At 57.6% G+C, this 24558-nt stretch overlaps 1 protein-coding gene across 1 annotated transcript in view; it reads right to left on the bottom strand.

Annotated features, from left to right (window-relative positions):
- CNTN2 (contactin 2) overlaps nt 1–16547 on the bottom strand; it is a 29941-nt gene extending 13394 nt beyond the window's left edge. Inside the window, exons 1-7 of the mRNA XM_032878426.1 lie at nt 16308–16547; nt 7195–7350; nt 2945–3089; nt 2641–2816; nt 2391–2486; nt 1798–2007; nt 1418–1517 (exon numbers count right to left, since the gene is read on the bottom strand). Of these exons, the coding sequence (XP_032734317.1) occupies nt 1418–1517; nt 1798–2007; nt 2391–2486; nt 2641–2816; nt 2945–3089; nt 7195–7350; nt 16308–16533 (1109 nt within the window). The 5' untranslated portion in view covers nt 16534–16547. The remainder of the gene's footprint in view (nt 1–1417; nt 1518–1797; nt 2008–2390; nt 2487–2640; nt 2817–2944; nt 3090–7194; nt 7351–16307) is intronic.
- Nucleotides 16548–24558: the final 8011 nt, after the last annotated feature.

The following is a 24558-nucleotide window of genomic DNA, read 5'->3' as shown; positions in this document are numbered from 1 at the left end:
TCTCGTAGGTAGGCTCAGAGCTCAGGCAGGGGAGAAGCAGAAAGTAGGGTTCCTCTCCTCTCATCTCCCCTGCAGTATTGCGATACCAGTAACCTTCCTTGTGGTCTGTACCCTGAAGCTGGCTTGCCCTCCCTGCCCCCACCCTGCACTGGCCACTGAGCCTCTTCTGGGATGGCCTTCCTCAGCAGTGGCCTGTGACCTGGGGCTCTATGGGTCCCTCTCCCCCTCTCCCCAACAGACCTTGCCTTTACTTTTCAAAAGGGCTCTACTTATTAGTAACTTGTGTACCAAAACAGACTAAGGTATCAGTGAGTCTGAAAGGGTTAATATATTAATCTTCCATGTACTTTTTTTTTTTTTAAATAGGCTCCACACCCAACGTCCTGTGTGGAGCCCAATATGGGGCTCAAACCCAGGACCCTGAGATCAAGACCTGGGCTGAGATCAAGAGTCAGACATCTACTGGATTGAGCCAACCAGGCGGCCCCACGTGCTTTAAATATGAATTTTTTCTGGAAGCCCAATAGCTTTTCATCAAACAGGGACTTCCTGGGTATCCACAGGAGACATGAGGAAACAGAACCAGTGTGCAAATCACATTGTTCTCCAAACATTTGTTGAGCACCTGCTATTTGCTTAGCCCTATTCCAGTGAATCCTTTCTCTGGGAGAGCAGGATTTCTACTGCAGTTTTTATAAAAAGAACTGTCAGGGGTGCCTGGGTGGCTCAACGGGTTAAAGCCTCTGCCTTCGGCTCAGGTCATGGTCTCAGGGTCCTGGGATCAAGCCCTGCATCAGGCTCTCTGCTCAGGAGGGAGCCTGCTTCCCCCTCTCTCTCCACCTACCTCTCTGCCTACTTGTGATCTCTCTCTCTCTCTGTCAAATAAATAAATAAAATCTTAAAAGAGAGAGAGAACTGTCAGCATGCGTAGAACGCTCACTAAATGCCAGGCACTGTTCTAGACATGTCACGTGTTGTTAACCCACTTAATCCTCGGAACAACCCTGTGATGCAGGTACTTTTTATGACGGTTTCCATGTACAAATGAGGATGCAGAAGCACAGAGAGGTTAAGTAGTTTACCCATGGCCTCGCAACCAGCCAGGGACGGAACCGGGACTTGAACCAGGCAGGCCTGGTTGGGGTTCGTGCATGGTGCTCCCTGCCTCCAGCCTGGGATGCTGCCCAGGCTGTCCCCTGAGCCCGTGCCCTCTTGCTGGGAGCGCCCAGTGTGTGTCAGGCCCCTGGCATCATGATGCTTTGCTCAGAGAGACCGTGCTCAGTGACAGGTGGTCCCTACCCACTGCCCCCTCTCTGCTAGACCCTGCCTGCCCTCTCCCTGGGGTCCTGCGGGCCCCCAAGGGGCTCTGACAAGGTGCGCCCTGGCCTGCCCCCTCCCTCCTCCACCACTCACTCACTTCCCAAAGGCGAAGCACTCCAGGGTGACTTGCTGCCCTACTAGCGCATAGGTCTCTGCCGGGAACCGGGCCTTGATGCTGGGTGCGAAGAGCCTGGGATCTGGGGAGAGAGGGAGTTTGCCGACCAGACGCAAGTGATGCGGGCCAGGTGCTTGTGGGCTTAGAACTGCAGTGTGGCTCAGAGCCGACTCCTTCTTGACCCTGTTCCCCCCGGGGGGCCTGGGCAAGGGTCTGGGGCCCTGCAGCAGGAGGACCCAGGGGTCCAGGCCCCAGACCCTGGGCTCTGTGAGCCCCCTTCCCACCCTCTGAGAGGAACCCTCTTTTCCCACGTCCGCCTACCCTTCCAGCTCTCTGCTCCCCACCATGCCCCCGACCCTGACCTTCTGCAGCCAGGTTGAGTTGAGCGAACTTGCTGAAGACACTCTTGGTGGAGAAGTCCATGTGGCTGGTGGCCAGACAGGAGTAGTTGCCCAGGTCTGAGGCGTTGGTCCGGGCAATGTACAGGTTCCCCGTGGTCTGGGACACGAAGTGACGCCCATCCGTCGGGATGAAGTTGGGGAACTCGTTGAGGAGCCAGCGGTAGGACAGGCCTATAGATAGGACATGGGGAGTTTGAGGAAACCACGGGGTGCTAGGCTGGCGGGACAGCCATGGTGGGGGGGACCCTCGGCGTGCAGGTGGTTATCTCTAGACCTAGTCCCCAGGGCTCCAGGCTCCAAGCTGGCACTGAGGGGAGCCCTAGGGAAAAAAATGTGGCTGTGCTCCTGCTCTCGGGGTGCTCCCAGTCTGAAGGCAGGGGGAGGGGTCCAGAGCTAGAAAATGGCAGACCCGTGAAGGAAACACAAAATCGTTTTGGGCTGGGGAGTCAGGGGGTCTGTGTTCCCAAGGGCCCCTCACCACCTTTTACTCCAGCCCTGGGTGGCTGGAGGACCCTGCTGTGCCCTGTCTAACCGTGGGCCAGGGCCCGGCTCACCTGGGTAGTGGGCGGGCGGGTTACAGGGCAGCATCACACCCCAGCCTTCGTGGGTTTTCACCGGGTCTCGCTCCTCCTTGGAGAATTCCTGCAGAACTGGAGGTAAAGACCGGGCACTCGGGCATCGTCCTCCAAGAGTGGGGGTCTCTCCCCAGCCCGGCCTCCATGGGACATAGTCCCTGCCCTTTCTGGACACCCTTCCCGGCCCCCCATGGCCCTCCCCCGAAGTGCAGCCCTCCATGGGTCTCACAGCCGAAGCGGAGGACAGCCTCCCTGCTGACGACGGTGCCCACTGGGTTGGAGGCCAGGCACTGGTAGACGCCGGCGTCCTGGGCCTTGGTGGGGTTCATGATGACCAGGTTGCCCCCCACCAGCTGGTGGCGGGAGCCGGGCTCCAGCTTCATCTCTGTACCGTTCATCTTCCACCTGCAGCGGGGGGCAGACGGGGACCCTCCTGAGTCCCGCTTGGCCGCACCCAGCCTGGGGGCAGGGCTGGGGTGAGGAAGAGCTGCATGGCCCCCCGGGGCCTCCAGCGCCCGCCGTGGGGGGCTCACCTGTAGGTGGCTGGAGGGCTGGCTCGGGCACGGCACGCCAGTGTCACCTTCTCCTCCGTGGACTCCTCTGGGAATAGCAGGCCGAGAGGTTGATCTTCAAAGACTGGCCCAAAGGTGGCCGGGGATCCCCGGGCTGAACTCCTAGCTGTAGATGGGGGACACCACCAGAGGCCTCAGGGCCTAGGGCCCAAGAGAGCAGTGCTGTCCCATAGGACGTTCTGCGAGGATGGCAAGATGTCATTTTCTGCACTGCCCAATATCGTAGCCACGAGCCCCAGCTTTCAAGACTCCAAATATGGCCAGTGCAGCCGAGGAACCCAGTTTTAATTTTTCTTTCATTTTAATTAATTGAAACTTGAATTTCAGCAGGCTGGGCAGGCCCCCGTTGGCCAAGTTAGTTGAGTAAATCACCCCTCCCACACTCAGGTATTGAGTACCTGCTGTGTACCTAACACCAGACTAGACCGTGTTGCAAAAATGAATAAGACATAGTCCCTCTTCCTCGAGGGGCCTGCAGTCCAAGGAGGGAGACAGAGGAGGCCAGGACAAGGTGCTGAGAGCTGTGGAGGCAGCTGGGTGCAGGGGCCCTCGGGGCAGAGGGAGCTGATCCGTAGGTGTGAGAGGCCTGGGAAGTCATGGGCCAAAGAGACAGGGAGAGGATGTGTGTCCCTGGGGCCTGATGGTCCTTCTGGGCCCATGGCACATGCTCCGGCTCTTGGCCTCTTAGTGGCCGTGACGGAGCCCTTCTGAGCCTCAACAGCTCTACCTATGAAATGGAGTGAATACGAACTCGCCGCCCAGGGTCTGGAAGAGGGCTCTGTCTGGCCCAGGCTGTGTGCTCTGGAAATGTCTGCAGGACCCAAGCATGGGGCAGGGTGGAGGGTGGGGGGAGAAGGAAAGGTTTATGGGATGGGCATGCAGGTAGCTTTGGGGGGCATTTTTATACCATTCCGCTGTGGCAGTTGAAGAAAGAGAGGCCCTGGAGACAGCGTGACTCGCTTGTGGTCACAAGGCAAGTCTGTGGCACACGTAGGTCTAGACCCCAGTCTCCCGAGTTTGCTGAGCACATGGGTGTCGCTGGTGCAACTGGAGTTCTCGTGCCCGGCCCCCTGCCAGGGCGGATGCCTCTTTCTCCAGCCCCCATTGTTCCACGCCAGCAGGTGGGGGGCGGACACTGAGGCACAGAGGGCTGTGTTTCACACCTGCCTTCCCACGGGGGCTCTGCTTGCTCACTCGTGGGGCCCCGTCATGCTTTGCCTCTGGGGTGTCGGGCAGGAGCCAGGCCACCCCTAATTGGCTCCTACCCCTCAATGCAGCTGGTTTCAGGCCCTCCTTGGTGGGTGGGGGGATCCCCATTAACCAATTAGTGCCTCCTCTCCCAGCGCATCCAGCTGCTGGCCCGTTCCAGGGGTGGGGGACGCACCATCCCATGCCACAGCTGAGGCCCAGCCCTGGACCCTGGGGGCGGAGGGCAGCTGTCTGAATGAGGAAGGAGGCAGGGCTCCCTGAAATGGCATCCCCCATCGCGCTCCCCGCCGCCCTAGGCCTCAGAGGCGGCAGCCGGGGTGCCGGCATCATCTCGGTTGGAGAGCCCCGCTTAATCCCAAGTTAATGATGGTTGTGGAGGGTAGGGACCCCTGCCCCAGCTGGGACGGCCCCAACGGGTGGGGAAGGAGGGCTGGCGGGGGCGGCCGGGCTGCTGGGAGCCACCTCCTGTTAGAAGCGCTTCCAGTAACTCTGGGGATGGCGGGGGGGGTGGTGAGGGGGCCTGGGGTGCACTGAGGCTTTGAGACTGGCTTTCTTCCAGAAAAAGCTTTGTCCTTTGCACTCAGCCACGTACGCACCCTCGGCCCAGTGTCCACCCACATGTCTCGCCCACACACACTTCCTTACATGCACACACGCGTGCACGCGCACACACACACACACACTTACCTCTCTGAGCAACTCCCATAGTCAGAAACACATTCATGCACACATCTGTGCCCACGCACGCCCAGCTACAAACGTCTGCGTGTGCTTATTTACACACACACACGCATTCATACTGATAAAAACAGGGGCTTTTTACTGAGTGCTTACTCTGGATCGGATGCCACGCTCTGTATTTCCTCACCTAACCACTTTACGAGACAGGCACTGACATTTCCTTACTTCCCTCACGTGGAAACTGAGATGTAGGAAAGTTCAGGGACTTGCCCCACATCGCACAGCGAGGAGGAGCAGATCAGGGATTCGGAGCCCAGCCAGCTGTACCTGTGGCCCGTGTCCTCAGCCACAGCGGCCGTGATTCTTTCCCCGGGTTCCCATCAGAGCCATCCGAGGCCCTGTCCTCCCCCGCCTCACCCGGAGGTGCCACGTGGGCGCTCCCTCTGGAGGGCAGCTGGGGACGGGAGCCATCACTCTTGCTGGAAGGCTTTCCACACGCATCCGTCATCCCCCCAAATGCAGCACCCGGTCCAGGCAACAACTCGCTGGCATTGGCACCCTCTTAAACATCCACAAACACACTCTCCTTCATCCCACACCTTCCTCTGAGGCTGCACTCACGCACACGCGCGCGTGCGCACACACACACACACACACACACACACGCCCTCCCTTGCTGCCCGTGTTTCATACCCTCTCTGATGCAGATTCCCTGTCCTGGCAACTCTGCGCTCCCAAACATGGGCATCTGGAAGCCCAGAGGAAGGGGCAGGAGCACCGAGAACGTGGAGGGGCCTCCTGGCCGCCTTTCCTGGCCTGGGTGACTGGAACCCACGGCCGCTTCTCCAGAGCAGGGTAGTGAGTAGAGGCGGCTTTCCGGGAGGGGGGAGAGCCAGTGATGGATGTTCCATGCGGGGATGGAGGTCCCCCCCTTCCCTGGACCTTCCTGCATCTCTAGGTCTAAAAGTCTGGCCGCTGCCCACACCCCTGCCTCAGGTGTTGTGGTCCCAGCCTGAGCGGTCCCCGATGGGGAAGGGCAGTGCTGACGCCCACCGCCCCCCATGCCTCTCCTCTGCTGTCTCGGGGGTGGCCGTCTGCTGCTCTGTGCAGCTGGTTCCCCGCCCCAGCGGCTGCTCTGTCCCTGCCCGGGGGCGAGGGTGCTGGGAGGCTCCGTGGGGCCTCTGGGTCAATCCCGTTTCCCTGCAGCCTCAGGAATCTAGGTGCAGGCCTGGGAGGCAGTTAGGAGGTAATGAGAGCATCTGAAAGTGTGCCAGTGGAATCCTCCCCGGGTGAGAGGGAGAGAGAACCTAAAATGTGCTCTGGAATGGGGTGGTGGGAGGAGGGAGGGAGGGAGGAAGGAAAGAAGGAGGATGAGGGCTCTTTCTCCCGTGCACATCTTTATAGAGAAAAAAAAGTGTCTATGGATTTGGGCCGGGGGTCAGGACAGAGAGGGCAAGTGGTGGTCCCAACAGGCCCCTCCGAGCAGCGGGGGACCTCCCTCCAGCTCCCGGAAGGGCTGGGTCTCCAGCACCTCCTTCCCCACAGGCTCCCCAGAGGCCAGCCAGCCCGGGTCTGGGCCCGCGGTGCCCTCTTCTACCCGCCTCCCTCCCATGCTCTCCCTACCTTCTACCCCACGGCAGCCCTGGCATGAGAACTCTTGCTTGGCTCCCCCCGGCCTTCTGCCTCAACCACCCCCGCTTTGTCTCATGTCTTCTCAGGTCCTGCATTCAGTCCATCTGTCAGGCTGCAGCGGGGCCCTGGGGAGCCCTCCTAGCGTTTTGTGGTATTGATCCCTGTCTCCTCATGTGACAGGATGCTAGAGTGGTACGGTCCAATAGAACTTTCTGTGGTGATGGAAATGTCTGTCATCTGTGCTATCCAACATGGTTATTAGCCCTTGAAACGTGGCTTGGACAACTGAAAGACTAATTGTAGAACTGAATTTCATCTCGGTTTGAATCATTCCATGTGGCTGTGGCTACCCCATTACAGGACAGCACAGCTCCTTAGGGGGCTCAGCTCGAAGACAAAACCACGGAGATCTGAGAGTGCCACAGTCTCGCTGTGTGGCCCAAGGCACGCCTCGCCCTCTGTGGATCGTGCTGCTTTCATCTCTGTTATGGTGGAGACACGTTCCTTCTCCCCTCGAAGGGAAGGAAAGAGGCGCAAATGGGAAAATTTTAGCAAGGAAACGGCCTTAAAAATCTAAGTGCCACAGCAAGGGAGAGTCAATGATTTCTGAAGTCATCACTAAAATAACAGCAATGACAGAGCAGTATAATCATCGTGCTGGGCCCCCGAGCCCAGATGAGCCCTCCTACCTGGAGAGGAGACGAGGGCCACAGCGACCAGCAGCAGCAGGTGTGACTTCCTCCTGGTGGGTGTCCCCATGGTGGACGTTCTGGGCGGAGATCGGGAGCTGAGAAGAGGAGGCTCAGCCCAGCCCAGGGAGAGTCCAGCTGGAGGCTGAGAAGGACCTGGGGAGGCAGAGGATGGGGAGGACTCTGAGCCTCGGAGCGCCCCTCCTGGCTCCCTCCTTGCTCCCTGGTAAGTGGGCAGAGCTTTTCCCCCAGCCTGGGGAGAGGCCAGAATTATTGCTGGAATTGCTCTGCACTCACCCGCCCCAGGCCCCCAGGGGAAGGGGCTTGGCTGTTCCGGGGAAGCTCTTCCCCGTCTGAGTGCCTCCTAGGGGCCCCTGGGGAGTCTGGCTCTGCCCTGTACCTGCCCCCCCCCACCTCCCCTACAGCCAGTGGGGTTTTGCTCAGGAAGTGAAAGCAATGGCTAATTGGGAGGCAAGAACCCACCTGCCCCTCGCTTGATGCAGGGTCCAGATGAGAACAGGGCCATGCCTGGGTGTGGGGAACATCTCTCTCCTCCAGCGTTTGGGGCCCAATTTCCCCTGCCCCTCCTCCACAGCTGCCTGGGTTGGGGGTGGTGAGAAGCCCCTCTGGGAGCAGCATTAAGTCTCTGGGGTCTTCCTTGTTTTTCTAGCAGTGAGGAGTTTTACTGGTTTATTCACACCCTCTCCCCTGGGCCCCAGGTCCCTAGCCTTGGCCACGCCAGCAGTGCCCCCAGCTGGAAGGGCTGATGGGCCTCCACAGGCCTTCTAGGAGCCAGGAGTTAATGTGGCTCCCAAAGGAGCCTTCCTCTTATACGGAGACTGGTTAAATCCTGGAGCTCTGGAACACCCGTTCCCCGAGCGGGGGCACCCAGAGCTAGTCAGAGCTCCCCTCCGCCAGGAGGCCAGAGGGGGCCTCATCCTGAGAGGGGCGCGAGGGGCCAGCCCTTCTGCCGACTCCGCATCTCCAGGCTGACGTTCTGAGTTCTGGGGGTAGTGTGTGCATCTCAGGGGTCTGCTTTCTGGTTTTAGAGGGAGCCTGGGTTCCTGGGCTCCCAGGGCTCCCTGTCAGAGCCACGGAGGAAAGTAGATAACCCAGATGCAGATTCTGCTTCTCTGCCCTGCGCCTTTCCAGAAGCCTGAGAAGGGGGAGGGGGCTGAGACTGGGGCAAGATGATCTCTGGGTCTGAGTGTCTTTTCCACTGTAAAGCAGTTGCTGCAAGGTCCCCTCCAGCTCTGAGTCTGCAATGCCCCCAGAGAGTGTAGCGTAGCGGAGGGACTGGGGATGCTGTTCCCGGATGGGGTGGGGGGGTGGTTGCTGGGGAGTGGTTGTGGGGGTGGCGGCAGGGGGACAGGGGAGGCTGCAGATGACCCCAGACTCTGCCCCCAGGGTCAGCGCGGGGTCTGAAGACGCAACACAAGCCCAGGATCTCCCAGCCTTACTTCATGCTCTAGTCCTTCGGAAAGAAAGGGCTCCCAAACCCCTTTAAACCTCAACATCTGGCCCCTGGCAACCTTTCTCTGTCTCCTGAGAAGCTGGAGGAGGGAGGGGGAGAACTGGCCCCGGGGTGTCAGGGAGGCTGGGGGCTGGTGTCAGTGGGGGGGGTGTTGGTGGTGGTGTCGGTGGGTGTGGGGGAGCGATGTTCAAACATGTGGCTCTCCCTTCTCTGTCCCAACCCCAGCCTCATATCCACTTCCCTTTGTAAGGAAGGGGCCCAGGTGCCGTCTCTCCATGACCCGACACCCCCCTTCTGTTCTTGCCACTTTCAGTTCCAGAATTGAGCCCAGAAATTCTGCCCTTGCCAGGAAGCCCCTCAGAGGCCCCACAGGCACACAGTTAGACTTCAGCTGGGCTCGTGACTAGACCCTTAGCGCCCACCGGTGGAGGTGCCTCCATTCCAAGCCTGGGAGCTCCTTCATCTTGGTCCCGCCATAGCCTAGCAAAGTTCCCCGCGAACAGTGGGTGTGACTGTGGGTCGCCTTTGACTGATGGCGGGCAGCTGTGGCCAGATCCTCGAGCAGCCAGCGACATACTCGGTCACACACTCCCATTCTCCGCATAGCTGATTCGGGGGTGTTGGGCTTTGGTGCTCCCCAGGGGCTGCCCGAGGGCCAACGCCCCAGGGCACACACACTCACACACTTTCTCTTCCTCGTAGACTCACACACTCATGACACACTCAAACTCTCTCGGACACTCTCGCATGTACACACGCACACTCTGCCTCTTTGTATCATATATTCTCTCAGACACTTTTACACACTTTGATACTTACTCCCACTCTTCCCCATACACCTTCACATACACACTCACACACCCACCTTTACACACACACATACACACACTCAGGTCTCTAAGGTCAGCAGGGTGTTTACTCATGGAAGAATCTAGAAGTATGGCCTTGGAAGCTCTCCTCCTGATAGGGAGCCCCTGGGGCACTGCAAGCCAGTCAAGGCTTTGGAATCCACAGACGGGAGTCAGAGATCTGCCCTCCTGCCCTCACAGCTTTGAGAGCTTGGCCGTCTTATTCCTCCTGGTGGAAGCTCGGTTTTGCTCACCTACCAAGTGGACGTTGTAGCACTTACGCTCCAGGGCTGTTATGGGAAATGAGGTAAGGGAGCGCCCTCCAGGAGTCTGGGGCCGTTTGGACTTGCTTTGAGGTCACGTTTAAGATGGGGGAATGAAGAGAGGTTGGGGCTCCAGATTCGTTCCCCATTTCAGCCCAAGCAGGTCTACTTGTGTCTGCTTTAGCTACTGGAAGTTCCCTTTAAACAAAGGGTTCCACGGTTCCAAAAACTTTGAAAACGCCTCTTGGCCCTGGTGCGGCACGTCCTGGAGTCTGGCACGGAGAAGGTGCTCCATCATCGTTTGCTTCCTGCCCTTTGTCTGCCTGCTAGTCCCGGGAGCTCAGGGGAGGGGGCGGGGTGCGTGCTTGGGGAGGAGCTGGGCTCCAGGCACTCCTCCTGTCCTGAATGTGCCGAGCAAAGCAGAGACAGATGACAGAGGGAGCTGGGGCTGGAGACTGGGGGGCAGGAGTCCGCTGCTGCTCACCAGCAGTGGTGGGGAGTGCACGTGTGTGCACGTGTGCGTGCACACGTGCACACACGCAGGTATGTGATGTTTATTTGCATCTCTGTGCGGTGTCTCTGTGTCCCCGTATATATGTGTGCGCTGGTCTCTGTGTGTGCATGTGTCTGTGTCTGCTCATGGGTATGTCTGGTGTGTGTGTGTGAATGTGTATGTGTGTGCGTGTGTGTGTGTCCCCACCCAGCACAGGGCGTGACGACCCAATTCCTGCCTTGTTTCTTTGTGAGCCACCAGGAGGATCACTTAACCGGGAGCACTTTTCACCCACGGCGGTCAGAATTACCTGTTAGTGCTTGCCATGGGCGTCCGTCATGAGTAACACAATCCCACTGCTCATTCACAGTTCAGTTTAATGCGGACTTTCATCAGTCACCTCGGGTGGATGGGCCCTGGGCAGCCTCTGGGGACTAAGACCTGCCTCAGAAGGGACAGCCCTCCTCCTTGGGGAGGGGCTGGGATTGAGGACCTGCGGGAGTTGTCTTTGGGGAGCACTAGGGACCAGTCAGGCCAATCAGATGTACATTGCCTCGACTGGTGCCAAGGACTTGTGTGAACACACACACACACGCACACACGCACACACATGCACAGAGCCTGGGTCAAGATTTGAGCTCACTGCCTCCCTGAAGATGAGGCAACTGGCATCAAGTTTTCCCTTTCCCTTCCAGTGTTTATTGCAGGTGCCAGGCATAGTGCTAAGCACTGGGGAGGGAGTCATGAAAACACTGCCTTTGCAGAGCGGAATTCCTGACCCACTAAGTGTGGCACAGTCAATCCCTGTGCCATCTGCCCTATGACACATTGTAGAATGCCCAGAAGGGAGGAGGCCTTTTTGTCGGGAGCAAGGCAGGAGTGGAGCTATGCCAGGCCCAGAGCCGGCCCTCTGAGCCCGGAGCCAGCCAAGCCTGGCCCAGGCCAGCTGCCCCAGTGCAGGGGTGCAGGCTGGCGCAGGCTGGCACAAGCGGGCACAGGCTGGCACCATTAGGGGCTGGTTGTTTGCGGCGGTGGCACACGGGGGAATGGGCTGCTTGGGGGTTCAGGGGCACCAGGGGGAGGGGGCTGAATTGCTGGGTGTGGGAAACAAAGGGCCTGGGGGACAGCTGTGGGGTGGAAAGCTGCGAGCCAGACTCCCAACACAGGATGGAGTTTTCTGGGCTGAGGACCCCTGTGCAGAACTAACTAGAAAATGACAGATACACTCTGCCTGGATGCTAGACCTCCAGCTCCTGGCCCTAACTCTGTCTCTCCTTCCCCTGGATAATGGAGATTTGAGTATGGAGGGGTCTGGTGACGTTCAAATGGTGCTGGTCAGATAAGGGGCAGTTTGGAGCTCGGTTGAGGGCAGAGACTAAGTGACTTATTATAAGCCGGGAAGTACTGTGGGGGCCTGGCCCTTCAGCTGCCCACCATCCTCCATCCCACAGCACAGTGGCCAGCAGGGTGGGCTCTCGTGCCAGCTGGCCTGGCCCTTAATAACTAGTGTAGTGCTACTACACAACTAACCAGCATAACCCTAGCTCTTCCATTCATTACTTACCCTCTCCAAGCCGCAGTTTCCCACCTGCAAAATGGGGATGAGAAGGGACTCTGGGGAGGTCAGCAGCCGGCCTGGCCATAGTGAGTGCTCAGAAAAGATCAGATCTTACACCGAAAACCCTCACGGGACCTCCAGCATGGGCCCCAACACTCTGAGGGGCACAGACAGACGCCCCCCGGGGTCAGACTCACTCCCACACGGTCATGACATTCGGGTGGCACTCACAAATGTGTGGGACACAGACAGGCGACCACGGTCTCCCTGGGCAGGTGCCTTCCTCCCCTCTGCCCCACAGGTGCTGCAGGCCCGGGCAAGTAGCAGCAAGCAGGCTACTCAAGACGAGGGCACGAACACATAGAATCATACCCAGATGGCGTGTGTTCGGGAGGGCACCTGGTGGGGACAGGCACACGGGCACACCCAGCAGACCCTGCTCCTCGACCACCCCCACCTCCCACCTGCAGGTCCAGGAAGGGGGGGGCCACTCTGCCTAGAGAGGGAAGTACCACCTGGGATAGGGTCGTGGTCCTGCAGGAAGGTCTGAACCACTCCACACCTATCTGGAAGGACAGGGGTCTGCAGTGGCCTGCTGGGGCCATGGCCAGGCAGGGCCAGAGCTGCTGGGGGAGGAGGGCAGTGCTGGAAGGTCTCGGTGAGAAAGGAAGGTGCCCTGAGCTGGAGGAGGTCCTTAGGATGGATTTGGGGGGGAATGGGGACCTCCTCAGTCCCCAGCGGGGGATAGGGACTGGGTGGGGACAGGTGAGATGTACAGCTGGGTTTCTCCCCAGCCCCTTCTATATGCCCCCTCCCTTCTCATGCCCCAGTTTTCTCTGCAGTTTCTTTGTACTAGCAGCTGGTTTGGAACCCCTAGCCCCTCTGGGGAGAGCTGTGACCCAGGCTCACACATCTGTCAGAGCTGTCAGCATCAGGGGAGTCTGGCCCTTCCTATGCAGCCTGGAGGCTCAGACTCTCGTGGTCTGGCCCGCTCCCCTGGAGAGATTCCTCAGAGTGTGGAGTGGGAGAAGGGAGAGACTTACATCCTCCTGGGAGGAGCTCGGGATAAGGGCAAGGCGTCCCCAGCTCACCTGCCAATATGGAGTGGGACAGATTGAGCAAGGGTTTGGAAGGACCATCCCTGTTTGAGAGGCCAGGAGTAAGGATTATTGTTTCAACTCCGTTCTAAAAAACCACATCAGGAAGAAATCAGTGGACCAATTTCCCTATGTGCCCAGATCTCTGCAGAGGGGGGACCCCCCCCCCCCCCGCCCCAGTTCCTGGACAATTTCCTGCAGGCTGGTTCAGAGCCAAGCCTGGTGGGGGAGTCTTTGGACCCGCTCCTCCCCTCTGATTAGTTTCTGCTCTGGGGCCCAGATTAACTGGGTCTCTTGGGGCCGCACTACAGGAAGGCCACCCTCCAGCCAAACGCAGAATGGGGGGCCTCTTGGTCTAGTAGGCCGGCAGACATGGAGAGGATATGGGCTAGGGGTAGGAGATCCAGCAGGTTCTTCTGGATGTTTGTGGGGTTGAGTGGGGTGGGGGGTGCTTGTTAGATGAGATGGGTGCTGGGGTGCGCTTGGGCCTGCATGTGTCCTGGGGCAGAGGGCACTCAGTTTGGGGTGAGAGCATCACACCTCTGCATCATCTTTGGGTAAACACAGAAACATGGGCTCACTTCATACCAAGAGAGCTCATTAAACCAAAGAAAGGGCTTACCATCAGGGCACACAGCCCATGGAAACTCCCATGAATGTTCAGGTTCCCAAAACCCCTGTGAGGTGAGTGGGGGAGGCTGGTCTAGGTTAGGGGGGTTCAGAAGAATGAGAGGTGGCTGGCCTGCGGGAGGGGCTGAGAAGGATGTCTGTCTTCTTATGAGTCACTCCCTGTTACCTTTTGAAAAAGCATAACTTGAGGCTGGAAGGAATTTAGAAGGCTGTCCATCCCACCTCTGCCTGCAGTCAGAGCTGACCAGACCCCAAACAGGCCCTGGGGAGGACTGCCCCGCCCCCTCATGGCTCATCTTCCTGGCTAGGAGGTGTCTCTAGCAGTCTGACTTCAAGCCTTCCTGCTGCGCTGGCATTTTCTCTGATTTGGTCCTTCTTTCCCTGTGTATGGCCCACGTCTTGCTCGGGCCCCTGGTTCTGCCCTGGGACTCTCCCCTAGATCACCAATACCACCCACGCTCAAGTTTAGAGATCATCTCTGAGATGTGCTTTCTCACAAACACTTGGCTTGAGGACATGTGGGGGGGTGTGGGGGGGCCCACATCCTCCCACGCATCCTAAGTGTATTCTTTCCTTCATGGCCTCAGGGTCAGAGAGGGTGCCACGGGGAGACCCCCTTCTGCGTACTCGCTCCTGAGGACTAAATTCGGTCAGTCAGAGACAATCTGCACAACCGTCCCGTGGAAGAGAGGCCCAGCCTACATGTGTCTCTATTTGAACAACTGCCGGCAGGGAAGGTGCTGGAAGAGAGTTGCATAAGGAGAGAAATCTGGCAGGGGCAGTGGTGGGGAGGTAGGCTGAGGGCTGAGGCTGGAGGGTTGCACTCGGCCAGGGAAGTGAGTATGAGGGAAGAGCTTGGCCAGGAGGGGAGTGGAAGATGAACGGAGTTGGGGGGGTAAGAGAGTCGAAGGAGCAGGGGACCATCTCCAGGAACCTGTCCGTCTGGGTGTCTCTGCTTCCCTTCCCGCTGGGGAGCACCAGAAGGACAGGTGAACCATATGCGACTTTGATGCTTCCTTCCCATCTGTCTCCCGCCTCCCTCTTGCTGGCTGAGGACTCCTGATAGATCCCATAGGAAATTAGGAATAACTTTGACCAGGTGGCAGAAGCCTTGCCTGAGTAGTTTTGCAGCCTGGCTAGAAAGGGGTTAACTGGTGAGGCACCCTGGAGAGGGGCTTGGATGCTGCCTGGGGGCAGAAGTCCTTCCTCCTGAGGCCAGGAGTCAGGGCACCATTTCCCTGCTCTCCCCCTAGGAGCCAGGGTCCCACCAGCCTCTCCCACAGGTGGCCCACCGTTTGACCTCCAGTGGCTCATCTGGTCCCTCTGAGGGTGAATGGGAAGCTACGGGGACAGAGCATCTCTCTGGCCAGAAGGTCGGGAGATGAGCCCCAGGCTTCGGCCCAGGAGATTAGGAGCCCCCTGAGGGACTGGGTTATTCGGGCTCTCCTCCTCCGCCCCGCTCTGAACAGAGGGCCAAGGAAGCTGCCAGGGCTGGGAAGGGGGCTCATGGGTCTCGGGGAGTCAGGCTGAAAGGAAGGGCGGTAGGGTCTGATGATCACAGGCTGGTTGTGGAGAGGGGGAACATTAAGGGCAGGTACTTTGGGGGTCAGAGAACCTGCCCTTCTCATAGGCCACCCCTCCTGGTCTGCCTGGATTCCCAAACCTCCAGACAACCTTGACTAACAGCTTTTTCTCCCTGGGCACAAGCTCAGCCCCCAGTGTTGTGTGGCTGAAGGGTCCTAACTTTGTCCCCATGTACCACCAGGACTGTCCCCTTCCACAGGCACTGTGTCATCTCACCCCCCTCTTTCTTGCTTCCCATCCCTGGGAATCCCTCCTGGAGAAGGCAACAGGATTCAGCTCTGGCCACCGGCTGAGGCTGCTTCCCCCATCACTCTGGTCGGTGATGTAAGCCCCATGGTACTCTCCCTCTTTCTGGACCCTCTAAACTGAGTCCTCCTCCTTTTTCCCCGGGGCCCCCTTCCTTCAGGAAAAGCCAAACTTAATGACAATCCTTTCCTCCCACCTGTGAGGAGGAGGGGAGGGATGTGGGGAGAAGATAAGTTTGTGGAGGGGGGAAGGGAAGAAAAAGAATTTCAGCCCCGGTGGCCCCACTTCTCATCCTTGGAGATGTGACTTGCCTCAGTTTCTCCCCCCTCAGTCCCCACTCCTGGACAGGCCTTTGCCCAAACTTGAGTTCCACTCTCCCCCCTCTCTCTTCCACAGCCTCCCCCTCGAACTGAAGCAAGACTTCGCAAAGAGGTCACCCGGCAGAGGCACACTCAGGACCACCTCAAGTCTGGATGGTCAGGTTCCATTCTACCCAGGCACTCCTTGGGGGGCAGCTGGCCAGAGTCTGGGGCTTGGACTCATGGACGGTCTCGCCCCGGACCCCGGCGCTGGGCAGGCCCCGGAGCCACTGCCCTCTGTCTGGGCAGGTGCTGGTGCCGGCTGGAATTCCTAGACACCGCTGGGGTCCGGCCTCCTGGCCAGGCTCCGCCTGCCAGGCCCCTGCAGGATGCCACCCACATAGACAGGGTGGAGGGGACCTCCGGTCTACCCGCCCCCCACACCCCAGGGGCCGGGTGAGAAGTCAGCCTGGCCTCAGCCTGCGGGAGCTCCTGCTCTGCCCCTGCCCCCTCCCAAGTTGCAGGGAAACTGAGCCGGAGCCCCTGAGCCTGGCCGCAGCAGCGCCCGGAGCCCCCACCCCCTCCCCGGGGCCGGAGGAGACAAAAGCAGTTGGCACATACCTGGGGTGAAAGAAGGGTGTTGGCTGGGGCAGGTGGACGCTGCCCGAGGCGGTGAGCTGGAGCCAGCCCGGCCGCCGGCCCCCGGGGCCGCCCTCCTCTCCGCCCCTGCTCGCCTCGGCCGCTCGCCGCGGTCCCGGTGCGGCGGTGGCGGCCGCGGTGGCGGTGGCGGCGGTGGCGGGCGAGGGCGCCTGTGTGTGTGCGCGCCCGCCCGGAGCCACTGCAGCATCTCTGCATCAAGATGTGCTCCTCCCTCTTCCAGGCTCCGCTCACTGGCTGGCTCCGGTCCTCAGCCGACGCTCGGGGGCCCCGGAGATGGCTTCCTTCTGCCCCCCTCCCGCCCCCTTCCCGTCCCCACCCTTCTGGCTTTACCTCATTTGCTGTCATTTAAGGACCAGGGAGCAAGCCGGGGCGCCCGCGTCTTCCATAATGCATGGGCGGCTCGGCCGTGGGGCGCTGGCTGGCCTGCCCGCCCCAGCCCCCCATCGCCGCCCAGCCCAGAGCCCAAGGGGCCCGAGAGGGGTGCGGCGGGGAGGGCAAAGAAAGCGGCTCTAGCTCCTCAGACCCTGGACACCCGCGGAGGCAAACTCTTCGCCTCCCCCAGACGTCCCCCTACTACAGGGATGCATCCAGTTCAGAAATCTCTTGCTGTACGGGGCAAGTGGGGTGGAGGGGGGCCTCCTTTGCCCGCCCCACACGTTCATCTTTATTGTTGCCCCCCAGCTTACGGAAGTAGCAGCGCTCTGTCCAAATATCCACACGCTGGAGGAAATTTAAAAATAGACAAAGTCCCTTAACAAACCTGACTTTTGTGCCCCCAGATTTATTATTTTCCTGTATATAATTATGTGGGTTACTAGTATTATTTCATGAAAATGGGATCGCATGCTCCAGCATGATTTGCAAAATATCTTTAAACTGTGTAATAGATCTCGGACAGCTTTCCACATCAGTGCTTATGGATCCAAGCCCATTTTTAATCAACCAGCAGTGTGAGGTCATGAAGAGCTCACTAGACTGGGGTCGGAAGGTCCGAAGGAGAGTCTGGGCTCAGCTACTGACTGGCTGTGTGTGCTCGGCTAAGCCTCCTGCCCTCTCTGAGCCTCACTGGTAATGTGAAGGGGTTAAAGACGGCCAAGTTTCCCGCCCGCTCTGAGATGCTGGTGCTCATCCAGGCCTTCCGCTCACCTCCTCTGCTCTGTTCCTATCACCTGGGGCAGGGTGGGGGGGTGTGCCCGGGATGGCTGGGCTCTGGACGTGGGGGGACAGCCATCTGCAGCAGCAGCAGTCGCCCTGTCAGGCTGTCACTGTCGTCTCGCTCCCCACTCGGCTCCACCTGCTGTCCAGCTCACATGGACAAGACTAGGTAGTGGTCCAGATGTTGAAACAGCTGGCAGTGCCAGGCCGGCCTCGGAGTTTGCGATGGCCAGACCTGTCGAGCCTGGAGTGCAGCTCTGGGTCTTCCGGAGTCGGGGCTGGAGGGGGGTGGGTGGACGCCGGGCCTCGGGATATGCCCAGACTGAGTGAGAGATCCTGGAGAAGGAGAGGACAGGGAAGGGCAGGAAGGCTCTGCTGCCTGGACTCCGAGGCCAGAATGCTTGCCCAGGTCCCATCTGCTCTCCCCTCCCGCCCTTCTGCTCCACTCGGAGGGGATCTCCCAGCTCAGGGTCTTCTTTGTTCCTGACGGAGAGACATCTGATGGTGCTGATGATGCTTCTCGGGGAACTTGGGAAGCTGCTGGGCATCCCTTCCAGGACGTCCTTCCCTTTTCTGCCCCTGTCCGCATGGTCCTTGACTGTCTGTCTGTCTGTCTCCCTAGGGCTGGCATGTCAGCCTTGCCCTCTGATGACATGCCGGTCAACTCGGGCTCAGAAGGGAGCGCTTCAAGTTCTCTCCAGGCAGAAACTGGCTGTCAAGAGAGGACATGGTGCATCTGTGGCCGCGGGCTGACGGGCCAGGGGACGGACCAGGAGATGAGCCAGGGCACGGGCTGACTCAGGGACCGAGGGGCTGGAAATGCTTGCAAGGATTGCTTTAGATGGAGACAGCTGTCTTTGTGACTCTATTTTAGGACAGCTGCTGCCCTTGCCGTGGGGGCTGGGTGTTTGGAAAGGACACGGTTCCCTCCTGATCAGATCAGCCTGGGTGACTTGGGTGTCTAGTTCTCTGATTCCTCTGCCATCCGGCTGCCCCGCCCCAGGGGGGCTCTGACAGCCACAGTGAGAGCACTTACTAAGTACTTACAAGCAAGAGTACTTACTAAGCCGAGAGGAGAGTGGGGAGACAATTTCCCAGAGTTTCATCTTCTTGCCTGTTTCATCAGCTGCACCTGGTATTGATGGATTTGGGGGGGCTCCCGGGGCTCCTCACTGCCGGCTTCTAAGGGGCTCCTGCTGCTGAGGAAAGAGTGGGGTAGACGTTTGGGGGTCCAGGCTGCATTTTGCCTGTGGGTTCAATCTGGTAATAACTAAAGTACTTCATAATATTATTACTAATTATTATATACATTATGAACAATAATTCCAGTGTCTCCAATGTGCCAGGAGCTGTGCTGAGTGTTTTTTCTGACCCCCCACAATGGGTATGTGTTATTATCATCATTCTCATTTCGCACACGATGCTCAGAGAGGTTGAGGAACTTGATCAAAGTAAACAGAATAAATGGAGAAGCGGAGGCTGCCAGTCCACTTCCAGCATCCGTGGTCCCATCACTACACCATGTGCTCCAGCCACCAGTGACTCCCCTCCCCTTCCCCTTATCAGAGTTGGGGACAGGACAATTTCCTCTTTTTTAGCATCGGCCAGATCCCAGAATCCTCACTACAGCTGACTTGGGGGGCACCTGTCCCCTCTGTGGCTAATCAGTACGTCTCCGTGTAGCCCAGAGTGGGACACCGTATCCCCGAGTTGAGTCCCCACAGACCCCCAGATGGGGCAACGCAGGGCCCGCCAAGGACGATCGGGTGGCTCATTGAATGAGTCGCTAATTTGCCTGTGAACATGTGGTGGCTCCTGGAGGGGGTGCCCCCAGAAGGCATCTCAAGGGCCACCCAACTCTTCCTAGACCATCTGCTCTTTCCTTTTAGACCTCCAGAAGATCAATAGTGGAGTCCAGCTTCTTCAAATGGTCAAGGAAGGCAGGGTTCAGGAGGCCCAGCCCCAGAGGACAAGCAGGGAGGGAGCGGGGACCCTGCCAGGGCCCCAGGGCTCTGATGGCGCTCAGATCTCTTTCTTCATCGGTCCAAACCCCACTTAGGTCAGCTTGGCCTCAGCAGCCCCCGGAATCTTTCCCTCTGGTTCCAGACTTCAGACCCTTTCCTAGAGCTCTTAGGAGATCGTGTGTTTATGGAGCAGCGTCTCTGCCTACAGGAGTCGGGGTTCAAGAGCCACAGGCTGTGGTCTGTCCTCAATGGGTCTGGAACTTTCCAGGAAGCAGTCAGATAGTGGTAGCGTACTTGACCATATCATGCTTTGGGGGAGGGGGACAAGGCAGTCCGGACAAAGCTCTGCAACCAGACTGGCTTGACAGACAGTCCGGCGATGTGTGAGCTCTGTGGTCACAGGCAAGTCACTTCCCACCTCAGAGCCCTGGGTTTCTCACCTGGAAAATGGGGATCAAGGCTCAGATCTCCCTGCGTTGACGTGAGCATTGAATCAGGCAGGAAGCATCTAGCATTGGGCCAAGCACAGAGGCTGGGACAATGCCAGCGCTTCCTTGCGGGCCTCTCAGGGCCTCAGTCTCCCCATCTGTGTCACGAGGGAGTGCACCGAGCAGGCTGAGTCCTTCTGTACCGCAGTGGTTGGGGTGGCTCTGGGTTTGTCCTCGTGACAGCTGGGCTCTGTCTCAGCGGTCACCCTTAGCCGGGTGACCTTGGGCAGATCACTGAAGGGTGATGACAGCTCTGAGAATCCACTTCTTTATCAGTAAAATGGGAACAATCTTATCCCGACCTAGGGTGGTTGTGAAGACATGCGGATTAAACACAGTGACTCATTTATTTATTTATTTTTAAATATGTTTTTTATTTTGAGAGAGAGAGAGAGAGAGAGAGAGAGAGCACAAGCAGAGGGGAGGAGCAGAGAGAGAGGGAGACGCACACGCCCCGCTGAGCAGAGAGCCCGACGCGGGGCTCGATCCCAGGCCCCCTGGATCATGGCCTGAGCCGAAGGCAGAGGCTTTAACCCACTGAGCCACCCAGGCGCCCCCACAAGGATTTTTTAAAAAGATTTATTTATTTACTTATTATTGGGGGAGGGGCAGAGAAATCCTTCAGCCTATTCCGGGCTGAACTTGGAGCCTGCCCCGGGCCGAAATCAAGAGTTGGTCGCTTAACCGGCTGAGCCACCCATGTGTCCCCAAAGTGCTTTTTGTGTCACCAAGCGCCATGCAAAATACCAACCATTGTTCCCTGATTGTGCGGAATCACCTGAGTGTCTCCATTTGCGACCCACACCAGGGGGGTGAAGGGCTCGGGAAGGTGGGCTTGTGTGGCTCTGGGACGAGGCCTGGGTAGGCAGAAGTCGTGAGGAGTGCATTCCTGGCAGGCGGGTGTTGGGGACCGGGAAGAACATGCTTTGTGTGGGGCCAGGAGCGCAGCAGAACTGAGCAGAGGGAGCTGGAAGGGTAATCTCCAGTCTGCCTACACTTGCCTTCCTCATTTTGCTTGAGGGCCAGAAGGGGTCTGTGGCCTGGAGGGCCCTAATTATTCTTCTAGCCATTTCGACCCAGGGCTCTTGGAGCTCCTTTTTCAGTCTTATAATAGACAATGCTAATGTCCTTATTAATATTTAATAGTAATGATGCTAATAATGCCATGCATTTATGTGGTCTCTCCAAAGAGCTCAAGGAACCCTGAGTTCTTTATTTTAATGGAACAATATGGCTAATGTGGGGGGAGGCAGGGACAGTGGAGAGAGACTGAGTCACGGGGAGGGTGAAGCACAGAGAGGTCAGATCGTTGAGCCAAGGTCACAGAGCGGGGGAGGTGGAACCAGGACTAGGAATGGGTGCTTGGGCTCCCCTCCTGGAGCTCTGCCCTCAACTCCACGGGGGCATCAGGGTCTGAGAAGGACATACCTGGTGGGGGCATCTTTTGGTCCTGGCAAGACCAAACTGTCCCTGGTTGGGAGCAGCTGTGACTCTGGATGTGCGCTGGGCTGCGGAGAAGTGGCCGCTGACTGGTTTACGACGACTGCCTACGGTGGCTAATGGGCAGCCATGGGACATGAAAGCTGGGGCAGGTGAGGACACAGGGGGCTTCTCGGCCAAGCTCTGCAGGCCTCCCAGAGTCTCAGCCAGACTCGTTTTTTCCAGGATCCCTGGATATCTGATGCCTAATTTCTTAGAAGCAGCTTAAATCAACCCAGGTCAGGGCACTGACCCTTTCTCTGATTGCTCAGCCCACTTGTGCTGACTTGGCTATCTTTATGTTCCTCACCATAATTTGTTAGGGCCAAAAACATAACCCAAATCTATAGTTATGCAAAAGATGGTACATTAGAATTTTGAGGCTGTGGTGTCCTGGTGCACTACCCAGGGGGGCTGTATTTACATAAGACCAGTGACTTGTGCCGCCTGGAAGGAGATAGCACACAGCAGAGCAGAAGCCAACGGGCTTTGGAATCAGACAAATATTGATTTCGGTTCCACCTACTCTACTGATTTGTTGTGTGACCTTAGGCTTCTCTAAGCCTCAATTTTCTCATCTGTAAAATGGAGGCGAGACCATCTGCCTTAAAGGGTTGTATGGATCAGAGGAAGTGACATATACATGTGTTGGACAGCAGGAGAGGGGGCCGTGGAAGGTTCCAGCACCCTCGCAGGCAGTGTCCAATGTGGGCGATCCCAAAGATGGTGTCTTGATCAGGCCGTTCCTGAGATGTGACCTCAGTGAGTCTCTGCTGGCTAGCCTCCCTCAGTTTCTGCCCATTTCTGAGTCGTCTGCTTTAGCCATTGATTCTGTGATCCACGGGATAGCTAAAGTTCCTTTTTGCTTATGATGGTCAGAGTCTGCATTCTCTGCCTGCAACCGAAAACCTGGATTGATTCAGAACTTAAAAATCCTAGTACAGTGCCTGGAATGAAAGAAGTGTTCCACAAATGATAGCCAGAAATTGTTAGAAAATTATAGCCATCCATCCATCCACCCATCCATCCATCATCTGTCTTTCCATCCATCATCCACCCACTTACCAAGCAAATATTGAGTACCTTTGCACTAAGCATGATGCCAAATGCTGGGGATACTGAAGACAATAAGACACGATACACCCTCTTGAGATGCTCCCAGTATAATGGTGGGGTGATCTGCACAAATCATCAAAATATAGTAAGAGCTGTCACCCAAGTTTGCACAAACTATCCTGGAGGGGCACCTGCCTTGGCCTACTGTGGGTCAGAAACAGAGAAAATATTTTACCTGAGTCCTGAAGAAATGTCTGAATGCACCAGGTAGCGGCGGCCCGGGCTGGGAGGAAGTAGGGCGGCTGTGGCTCCAGGAAGTTCTAAGAGCGTGTGCAAAGGCAGCAGCAGAGCCTAAAGAGCTTGGGGAGGGAGAGAGCCAAACGCCTGCCTTTGAAGTCTCAAAGAAGGAAGGAGGCTGGAGCGATCGGGCCAGTCCGTGAAGAGCCTTATGAACCCTGCGGGGGTTTCATCGAAGACAGTCGGAAGCTACTGGAGGGGTCTGAGCAAGCAAGAGGCAGGCTGAGACATGTCCTTTGGAAGCCCACTTTGGGGTGGTGGGGAGAGTTGAATGCAGAGTGCAGACATAGATTGTGAGGCAGGGAGGCCAGCTAGTCAGGCATGGGCACAGGAGAGGTGATGAGGACCTAGAAAGATCCTTGGGGATTCAACCTGCCCTGGATAGCCAGAAGTCTTCACTCGAATGCCTGTGGGTGTCTCACATCCCAACCCCTTACCCCATTCCCCTGACCATCAGATTCACGTGTCAGCTTGGCTAGGCTATAGTAATTTAATCAAATACTGATCTAGGGATGGCCATGAAGGTATTTGGTAGCTGTGGTTAACATCTACAATCAGTTGACTTCAAAGAGATTACTTTGGGGCGCCTGGGTGGCTCAGTTTGTTAAGCGTCCGCCTTCACCTCAGGTCATGATCTCAGGGTCCTGGGATCGAGCCCTGCATCGGGCTCCCTGCTCAACGGGAAGTCTGCTTCTCCCTCTCCCTCTGTCCCTTCCCCCGCTTGTGCACACACTCAATCTCTCTCACATAAATAAATAAAATCTTTTTTTAAAAAGAAAAAATAAGGAGATTACCCCCCATAATGTGGGTGGGCCTCATCCAATCAGTTGAAGGGTCTTAAAAGCTCAACTGAGGTTTTCCTGAGGAAGAAGAAATTCTGCTCTCAAACTGCAGCTTCAGCACTTGCCTGGTTTCCAGCCTTTCTGCTCGTCTACGGAAGACAGAACCAGCCCCCACAGTTGGATAAGTCAGTTCCTTGAAATGAATCATATCTATGCGTCTATGTGTACACACACATATATAGGACACATGTGCACAGACACACATACACACACGTCCTACCCATTCTGTTTCTCAGGAGAACCCTGACTGATACACCTCCCCTTGTCCTCTTGCTGCCCGCCTTGGGTTCCGTGCCCCCATGAATGACACCCTCCAGACCTTTACATCCTCCCCTTCACCCCCCGTCCCCTGGTATCCTACTAACCACTCAGCCCTCAGAAGCCTCGCCTGTGCGTGTCCCACAGTCTTGGCTCTGACCCTCACGGGCTGCATCTGAATTCTGACCATCTCGTCCTCTCCAGCCTTCATCTCCGGTCTCAGCCCCTCCTATCCCCCCTCCAGACTGCAGTCAGAGCGAGCTCCCTAAAATGCAAATCAGAGCCTGTCACTCTCCTGCTAAAAATTCTTCAACATCTCCTGCCTCCGGGTTGGTGCTGGGCTTCGTCCTGTGACACAGGAGATCATCAGATCTGCCCCATCTTTAGCTCTGCCCTTTCCTGTTACCTTGCCCCACCCAGCTCTCTCCTGCCACGTTGACCTGCCTGCCCTTTCTGGAAGGGGCTAGACTCTCTCATTTCACCCTCTTTGTGCTATTCCTGATTTGGAACAGTCATCTTCCTCCCTTGGGTACACCTGCTTAAGTCCTCCGTGCTCTAGAAATTGGCCCAGTGGTCACTGAATCTCTCTCTCAGGCCTGTTCCTTCATGGGCATGTCCCTTAGAGATCTGTCCGGGCTTGGTGTCTCCACCCGGGATGCCCTGGCTTTGCGCT

The sequence above is a fragment of the Lontra canadensis genome, unplaced genomic scaffold (genome assembly GCF_010015895.1).
Source record: "Lontra canadensis isolate GAN:19392208 unplaced genomic scaffold, GSC_riverotter_1.0 scaffold63, whole genome shotgun sequence".
NCBI lineage: Eukaryota > Metazoa > Chordata > Mammalia > Carnivora > Mustelidae > Lontra > Lontra canadensis.
This window is presented reverse-complemented; position numbering and strand designations above follow the sequence as displayed.